A 9,455-nucleotide genomic window follows, 5' to 3' on the forward strand; every position below is an offset into this window, starting at 1 on the left:
CAAGCAGTCCAATGACTCACTGGCAACAAAAGAAATATGGGTCCTTGGAATTCCAAAAGGGATGGGATCCTCTTTTGAATCCAGAAGCTAGATGCATACCAAGCTAAGGGACAAACCCTGCGGCCCTTAAACCAAAATCCCACTTTGACTTCAAATTTTGTGTGTGTGTGTGAATTCTCTGCAAGGAAACTGCCTATAGAAGAAAGTTAGATTATCAAGACACTATTTCTAAAGCTGGGTTGCGAAAGGTCACTTGAAGTATTTGTCTGGATACATTTTCTTATACATTGGTGTCTAGGACTTGGGGAATTAGGTGGACCTGTGGCTACTCTTGCCATAGTCACACGCTCTTCCAGACCAATAATGTGAAAATCTAGCGCACATTTTCCTGTGTAGAATTGTTGATTAAAACGTACACCATGGTTATTTAGGTTAAACTCACGTTTTCTGCAAGCTGTAAGCAGGGCACAAGAAGTAACCTGAAGGATCAGCTTTCAGAAGTTGTGATTTCTGCGGCTGAGTCAGCCCTCAAGCTTTTTACTTATACAGCGTTTCCTGTTACTCCCTATTATACCATTATTGTTTTACATCAAAAAACGATTCATCTCAGCAATTCAATTTCTATTACCCAGAAGATTGTTGCTCTTCTCCAGAGGATGTACAATCTTTTCGATTCAAAGCAACTACTTGTTATATTGGGAGTGTTGGGTGTTTATTTTGGGAGGGGGGGAGGGGTTACGTCTATATTTTATTTTTATTTTATTTTATTGTCAAAGCTGCCTCTCTTTAGGTTTGTACCTCTCTAACGATTTCTTAAATGGACTGTATTTGAAGAGGGGAACGTGAATACTTTCTGCACATTAAAATAAAATATCTCAAATTCCTATTTGGTAATTATTTTCAGTAGCTAATAATTTTAACTAAATCCTGGAATTTCCTGGGAAAGCATTACAAAAATCACTTCACATACATTGTACTTCTCTGGCACAACCATAATCTCCTACACTAAATCTAAGAAGTATTCACAATCAAATTTCATTAGAAACTAGATATCCTGTCTGAAGTAACTGTCTTCATTTTTTTCTCCTTGGGATTAAGTTGGTTTATATATATAAATTGCAGTAAAATAGGCCAAGAAAGGAAAAGTTCACTGTTATTTGTAAATGAGAACTCAATAAAATCCAATGCGTAGTCCAAAAACCTGGGATTCTCTTCACATCTTCGAGTGAGATTCCCAAAATGGAGCCATGTAGTTAGATTGGGTCAAAAACTTGAAAGTAAATAACAACGCTTTTTGTTTGAAATATTTATGAATGTGATCTGAGTGACTTTAGGTAGTTAAAGAGAGCTCTTTCCAATAGTAAAATAGAAATTTGGTTACAACCGCAAGTCTGAGTCTTTTCTTTAGCTTGCTTTCAAAATCCACAAATCTTTTATAGCTAGAAAAATGGAGATCAACAGACAGACCTCTTTCCCCATCTGCAATGTCTTACAGACACAGCATCATCTCTTGTGTCTCCCCGGTGCAAACTTTTTCCTTTCCCAGAACATGCACTACATCACAAATATTCTGGAAAAGGAAAGACAACCACGAGGTTCCCTTTTATGAAGAGAGGGAGAAGAGAACGGAATAAAGCAAAGGCGAAAGGTTTAGAATTCTTAGTTTCATTGGGTGCACAAAAATATCTGTTTGGGGGTCCCATAAACGTGGGAATGCAATGATCAAAGCGCAACAGTTACTATATAAATATATAATTCCATGGGACGTTTTCGAAACTATAGGAGAGGCGCCAAGTGTCATCAAACTATTCGAGTTAATAGGCATTTTGGGGACCAAGAAATGCAGAATCGGGCCCTTCTTTTTAAAAAATCTCAATCCCCATTCGAAGCATTTTTTTTCAACTTTGCGGGAAGTTCAAAGCCATCGACTAATTCTCCTTTCTGGAATCCTTTCTAGCCAGAAGATGATGAATGAGTTTAAATCGAATAGGGGGTTCCCTAATAAATCAATTAACGTTTGATAGGAGACACCATCTCTCCCTCTCCCCCATTCCAACCAATTTGACAAGAAAAAAAAAGCTTAACACTGGAGATACACTATGGGAGTTTCATAATCGCAATATGTTCTCCTCATACAGAAATTAACATGCATTCTCAGTGAAGGCGGGGGGAGGGGGAGGAGCCCAGAATTGTTATATGGAGGGAAGTAACGCGTTTATATGTCCGCCCTGAGCACCATGTTACACTAATTTTGAATGGGAGGGCAAGCGAAATAAAGATTCCCGTATCCAATTTCAAGTGGCTCGCACTATTCCAAGTACATTTGAAATGCCTTTCTCGAATCGATGTGGAGCTGGATCATGTACGCAGCCCCCATGGCCGGCATGTTTACAGAGAGCAAGGAGACAATCTAGTCAAAGATAATGCAGCATAAAAGAAAAAAAATCAATCGAAATATATTGTTCGACGGTAGAGCCAACGCACATATGAGATTTATCCAGTATTGATTCGCATGAATATTTTATAGCCAGGCATATAAAAAGTTATAAGAGATTTTAAGACTGTGAGCAATAGTAGCTGCAGGACTAATCGCTTAACAAGATGCTTTTCGAGCTATTGATCATTTTCAGCTTAAGTGTAATTAATGGTCAGATCTATGGCAGTTGTAGCGGGGATTTAGTTCACTGAGGTCGGCTCAGGCGGGTTTTACTTTTTACGGATTCTTTGTCCACATCCAGCAAACTCGAGTTTTCTCGGTGTTCAGCGTGACAAAGTACTGCGCAGCTTTGGCTCTGGAGTGCCACCTAGCCAAGCTGTTGTAGCACTATTCATCACGTAACTGTCAGCAGCCAAGGATTTATACTGCATAATAATGTTACAGCTGTAGTATAACTGGATTTATTTTAAAGCTCTTTTGAGGTTGCTTTGAGCTACAAGGTAGCACCGTATGTCTCTATATGTCAGGAAGAACCCTTGCTAAAGAAATACAAGCTTTATCGTGTGTCAATGAAGTCACTATGAAGAACTACAAGGTGTCAGCCGTACCCTGTAATCGATACTTGTTTAATTAAAGTATAGACTTGAAAACGTTCGCTTTAAATCCATGGAGTTTTCCTGGGGTAAACGTTTTGCAATATCAATTTCTATTTAAAACAGCGATGGACAGTGAAGAAGAATAAAAACAATTCTAATGATTGTTTTATGCTAGGCGTCTCTCTGAACCCTGCAGCCTGTTCTTGTCAACCACTGCAGTGACAAATCTCCCAATGTAAAGAAACTAGAGGGGTGGTGGTGGTGTTACTTGCAAGTACAAACTCTTAATAATGTAATGCAAATCAACGGCCAGATATGCAAATAAAGCCTAAGTAAGCAAGTTTTTCCTTATACGAATTCACGTGTTGTACCTTTTAATATTTTACTACGAGAATAGCTTCAAATACAGTGTATGAAAAAAAATCTGTTTATTGATGTAATCAGCACGTTTTTAAAAAAAACAAACTAATGCCAAAAACACATTTTTTAAAAAATCGGATCGATCATGTAGGCCTGCCTTCAACAAAAGAATACGGAGTGGAATCAGAAGTATAGTCATCATCTCATACATTAGTGAAAAGAAAAGCCATGTGGCCAGTGGCAGGTGGTTAAGTAGCTCGATGGATTACAATCTACCCTGATATGATTGTTGTGAATCATAATTTAGTCCAGTCGGGAACACTGAGCGATTGGTGAAATTGTACATAACGAGGGAAATCACCTGGCTAGCTGCCTCTCTTCTTCCATCCAAACCTGTGTCTCCAACGTAATCAAAGCAACTATTGCGAAATTATAACACATGTTGCATAGGCAATAAATAATTCCCCCCACCCCACAACAGTAATGTCTTTTTCACACTAAATAGCCAATGTCAATTCCGATTTGAGTTCTTCACGGCGGGAGTTTTTTTATTATCGACTGCCTTCCAAAATCTCATCGCCTCAAACTCCCCGCTACCCTCCTCTGTAACCGAGAACAATATTTTAGCCTAATTCCCACCAACGTGGCAGGAGATTTTCATACAAGTGTTCAGCTGACACGCAAATGAAAACTGGTGACGATCTCTTTGAGCTAATAAAGGGAGTTCACAAGTATTGAAATAGGGGCTACCATAAATAGTTCGCTAAACTCTAATGGAAAAGAACAATACGAAAAGTTAGCATTGTCTCCTGAACCGGATTGTCATCTTGATGCTGCTAGTGTTCTTAATTCATTTGGGGAAAATGGCTCAGAGGGTTATGGTTTAGGCTGGACAGAGCAAACTATCGAAAAGTTATAGCCAAGAACAAGGCATTCCTCCCGGTTTTGTATCATAGACTACTCTCCATTATTATTTGATCTCATAACAAGAAATAAGAGTAGCTTGTCGGAAATATAATTTAAGGTCATAAATAAGAGTGAACACTCGCTTTCTTTACAGAAGAAAAGGCCACACATAGATACTCCAAAACACACCCCGGATCTGTGCTGCCTACACAGCCATATAGTGCTCCGAGCTGGTAGATTAAATTACATCTGATTACACCATAATATACAGGATCAAAGCTTGACCTTTCCCCAAAACTGAATTTACCAAAGTCTTTCCCTCCCACCCCTTTTTTAAATCCAGAAAATCGGGAATCCTGGAATCCCAGCCTTCAGGAACGATAACTGATGCAGTATTCATTTTAGCAGTGGAGAGAGAGAGAAAAAAAGAAAGAAAAGAAAACAGCTCTTAAAGGGGGAAATAGTCTAGGCATGCATAATACTTGATATAATATCACATTACAGTTTAGCTTGTGTAACTAAAGCTACAATTTCCCAGGCTGTGGCCATTTGATCTGTTTTAATTGCCCCGTGCCAACGATTCATCAATTACACAAAACTAGCGAGAATCTCAGCTTCCCGTATGAAACAGTAAAGCTGCGCTGCGTTTTCTTTAGATTCGTCGGGAGACCAAAACAAGTGGTAAACAGACCCTTTGGTCGTCATCGGGTGTTAAAATACAGTATTTTTAAAATGTTTTTAACCGACTGTTCTAAAGGGGAAGGAATTGTACCTCTGATAAGAATTGTTATTGAGTGAAGTAGCTGAAAGGTTTTCTGCGGATTTTTTTTAAATTAAAAAAAAAACACCCATGCATTGTTAGAACTAGTCAGCAGGTATTTTATCATACGCTTTCGACATTTTTTTAACAAAGAAGATCATTAAAATATGGAAAATAAAAATGATCTTTACTTATTAAACAGGCAATATCAAGATTGTGGAGAAATTGCTGGGGAGTGGGTAGCGGGCGCCAGGTAAATGCTTGGAAATAGCCAGATCAAAATTAAAAAGTAATGGGTTTTTAAAGGATAAGATAATACAGCCGAGTGACCAAAGAAGGGCAGATCCAGACTCCTTATACCTGCTAATGTGGGTGTGCCTAATTGGTGGACTATGTCCTTCTTACAACTTACTGTAACCAAAGAGCCTTCCAACTTCCCACACACTTGACTCTTTCGTCTAAACCTTGTAGTTTAATGAAATGTCGCAAGACGATTCTGGGATAGATTCTGAAGCCCTTTCTCAACCTTCATTCGTCTTCCATCCCAGTAAGATCGCAGGATTCAACCCAAAAGGAAGGTGTGTGTCCGTCCCCCCTTTCCTCCCCCCCATGTATTAAATTGTGCCATTGTCATCGCAGAATTTGTAACGTTCTTTACATTCTTCTCATGCTCAGCAAAGACTACACGTTAGGATTCGCTAAAAAGAGCACGTAGGGCAAGGGAACCGGAAGTCTATTTAACAAATCGAACCGTCGGGGTTATTATTTCTGATGTCTAAATCTGCGATTTTTAAACGGATCATTTGCAAGGTGGTGTGGAAAGACTCTGTTCCACATAACTGTGTTTTCTTTGGGCACGTGACAGGCATAGACATCCTGGTGACAGACCCTGTGTTGACTGTTTTCCTTCTCCTGCGTTTATAGTTACCCCCCAAAGTATGTTTATTGCACGTTTTTAAATTCAAAAGCATAAAATCAAGAAATGTATAAGTCGAAATGAGAAGTTTGGAGGAAGAGGGAGGAAAATGGGGCTGAAAAGGAGGAGGGGGAAAGTGGGGCAGAGCCGGGAAAAAGGTCCTTGCAAAGATGGATTCTCAAACGAGTCCTGTCATTTGCGATCTCAGAAACGGGACTGAGGCGGCAGGGAAGGTGGCCAGGGGGTAGCTGACAGCGTTAGAAAACCCCACCAGAGGGGGAGACATGTGAGGCAAGGTGAAGCCTAAAGCACTTGCAGGCGAGTTTTCGTGGTACAAAATGGGCACCCTTACTATCCTTTGAGCAGAGTGGGAGACGTTGGCCGCTTCCAAATCCGCAGCCAGTTGTCTTTTCCACTTATTCCTGCGGTTCTGGAACCAGATCTTCACCTGGGTCTCGGTGAGGTGCAAGGAGGCCGCCAGGCCGGCCCTCTCCGAGCTGCTCAAGTAGCGCTTCATGTCGAAGGTGGACTCCAGCTGGAAGACCTGACTCCGGCTGAAGACCGTGCGGGTCTTCTTCTTGCGGCCCGCGGCTCTCTGCTCAGCGGAGTCCGGCTCCTCGGCTTTGTCATCCTCCTCCCTGCTGTTGCTGCCGCAAGCAAAGTCCTCTCTCCGCTCTGCCGAGCCCAGCTCCTCTGCCTGTTTCCTGCAGCCCCCTGGCCTCCCCGCTGATGCCTCCTCGGAGATCTCGGGAGAGTCTCGGTCACTGGCTGATGGAGAGAGAGAGGAACAAGGGTTGTTTCTTCCGTAGCCAGACACACACACACACACACACACACACACACACACACACACACACACCGTGCCTGGCTCTCCAGACTCATCGCTCGGGTATTAATTATGTAGTACATACAGTATAATAGAATATTTATCATGTTCATATATTTAAAAGATTCCCACACTGATTTGCACATTCAAATGAACTCTAATTACCACTGAGGGATGGGACACACAGCAGCAAATAAAGCAAACACGGAGAGTTGAGCATGTGGTGTCACAGCGCAGCTGATTTCTTGCGCTCCCTCTTCTTCCTGTTTTCATGTCCACCCCTATTTCGCCAGATGAATATTACAGGGAATCATCCTTCGCAGCACATGACACGGATAAATATTTTCCCTTCAGAAAGGATCATTGTCCAGACCAATAAGCACTCAGCTACACAACTAAAAATCATTAGGTTAAGAAATGATGCAAACAGTAACCCTTAGTAAAAGAAATTACAGATATGTCTATCACTGGCTGAAATTACAGATATTCCTATCAAAGAAATGAAGGGGGCTCAATATGCGTTAAGGCAGAGGACTATTCCCCCCCCCCCCCAGTTTGGAGCTTGACTGGTTATTTCGTATTTCGAAACTGAATGCATTAGACAGAACGTAATAACGGAACTCCTAAAGCTGCCTTCTAAAAATGGTTCAGGTTGGAATGAAAATCTTAGACTATCCAATGGCTTCAGGTTTTTGTTTGGTTGGTTTTTTAAGATCTGTTTACAGAAAAGAAAAGGGTTTACGTTGGTTGCTTCCAGGTGTAATTTTGAAACAAGAGCCTGGCCATGTAGGAAATAACACACCTTTGGTAAAAAAGGGACCTGCTAGGATGTACAAACACATCTTTCACGTAAGTCACAGTCATGGAAACCCTAGCATATAACCTTCTCCTCTGTAGTCCAGAGGCGTGTGCTAAGTAACAGTTTTTTTTTCAGCAGAACAGCTGACTCCAGCCTGCAAACTTTTTCAGATGTTAGTTTCTGCACTAGAATTTAAATGTCTGCTCCAATGCTATTTGGCACATTCAAAACACGACGGTGCAGGCCTTAGGTACTAGGGGATTCCTTTTACAGAATAATCGCTATTTAATTTCTGCTCCAGATTATTCTATTTTTTTAAATATGGATTTTTTTGAAACCAGCCCACAGGATTGACGCTCAACGCGCGCGTGTGTGTGTGTAGTGAGGGGAGGGGATTGACATTTGAATGATAATTTATAATTTTTCTGAGAATTTTTCTGGGCAGATCTGGTTAGAAACAATGAGCCAGTGCGAGAGAAGGGATGTTAAGAAGAGTGGAGTTGGATCTCTTGCTTCCGAGTGCTATTTTGCCATTCATTCCATTCTCTCTTTTTGTGCCTGAGGGAAGAGTGTAGACTCCCATTGGAAATCCATTTCTTAGGGTGATTGTGCAAAAATTCCAATGCAGGGGAGAAATGTACATGACATTATCTGGGAACTAAAACCCCTCTGGTCCTCTAGTATAGGTCTGACACATAAATACACAGTGCAGCCTGCACTGAAAGCTGCTCCCTCTCTCTCTGCATGGAGACAGGTACACCCAGAGATGGCTACAGAGCTGCCTTTTGCTCTAACCGAGTAAAGAGCATTTTGGACCCCAGCGGGCTGCTCAAGAAACAACAAGTACAGAACCGCAAGGAAACTTACTGTCTGGACTGGTGCATCCTATAAAACTAGCATGAGCTCTTCTGTACCACTCCATTGTACTTTCCCTGAGAGGGTAGCTCTGTGAACTGAACCCAAAAGGAGAGACTTGGCAGCAGACCTGCGCGCAATGGCTGCCGGCTATTCCGCTGTGCGATCGCGTCTCTTTGTGGCCATCCTCCGTGCTCTCCTGTGTCCTCTCCCCTCGGCTCTCTTTCCCCTCGGTCCCCAGCAAATTCTCGATAAAAAAAGACGAGACCCTGGCGGAGGCGGAATTGGTGGTGTCGGTGGCTTCGTCCGGCATAATGGGTCCAGCTCGCAGGGTCAGAGCAGTGGGGGCTGGGAATGCTCGCTGGCTAGATCGCTAGTCAGTTTCCAAGGCGAAAGGGATCTTTCGCTCTGTACGAGCAAACGCCTCCTTTCTCTGCGGAACCCGATGGATGCTCTCCCGATATAAAAGGATTTTTTTTCCGGAGTAATCATTTCAGATCGCTGTTTGCCATCATTTCCTGCCAGCTAGGAGAGGTGGTGGTGGTGGGGGGGGAGAGCCCATCCGAGGCGCCAGATTCTGCGCGAAAACGCTAATCACGAAATAAAAATGTCATGCAAGTTAAACGTTTTACAAGCGAGGAGCAACTCTCCGATTGGATGAGCAGCAGGGCAAATGAGATTAGTCCGGGGAAAGCAGGGCAATTACTTGCAGTGAGTTCAGTGGTGCTGGGGTCTGGGCTGGCTGTGTGTGTGAGTGCGCGCTGCCTTGGGGGCTTGGAGAAGCCTTGTCACTCACAGGCGTTTTATTTAGGTCAATTAGGGAGCAAATCAAAACGCAGAGAGCGGGAATGCCAGGCTCCCACTCATGGGTAAGAGGGATGGTCAGGCCTGCATCCCGAACCTCCCATTGGCTAGATTGGGCTCAGAGGGCAGCCCAGCCAACCAATTCCCGCCCATGTATTGTAATAATAAGAATAATAAATAATTGGTGGATGAGAGG

The 9,455-nt window shown here is 42.5% G+C and overlaps 1 protein-coding gene across 1 annotated transcript; it reads right to left on the reverse strand.

The window, feature by feature from the left end:
• Positions 1 to 6,012: 6,012 nt before the first annotated feature.
• LOC123370793 (homeobox protein HMX1-like) lies at positions 6,013 to 9,211 on the reverse strand. The gene is made up of 2 exons (XM_045017590.1): positions 8,468 to 9,211; positions 6,013 to 6,743 (listed from the first exon to the last, which is right to left on the reverse strand). The coding sequence occupies exons 1-2, from the start codon at positions 8,766 to 8,768 to the stop codon at positions 6,154 to 6,156; spliced, it is 891 nt and encodes a 296-aa protein (XP_044873525.1). The 5' UTR covers positions 8,769 to 9,211; the 3' UTR covers positions 6,013 to 6,153.
• Positions 9,212 to 9,455: the final 244 nt, after the last annotated feature.

This window comes from Mauremys mutica, chromosome 5 (genome assembly GCF_020497125.1).
Source record: "Mauremys mutica isolate MM-2020 ecotype Southern chromosome 5, ASM2049712v1, whole genome shotgun sequence".
NCBI classification, from domain to species: domain Eukaryota; kingdom Metazoa; phylum Chordata; order Testudines; family Geoemydidae; genus Mauremys; species Mauremys mutica.

Excerpts from the sequence above, each read along its gene's own strand:
- LOC123370793 (XM_045017590.1), bottom strand. The coding sequence starts at position 8,768 with ATGCCGGACGAAGCCACCGACACCACCAATTCCGCCTCCGCCAGGGTC. Across the intron at positions 6,744-8,467 it reads AGGATGCACCAGTCCAGACA|CCAGTGACCGAGACTCTCCC; the intron begins GTAAGTTTCCTT and ends TCTCTCCATCAG.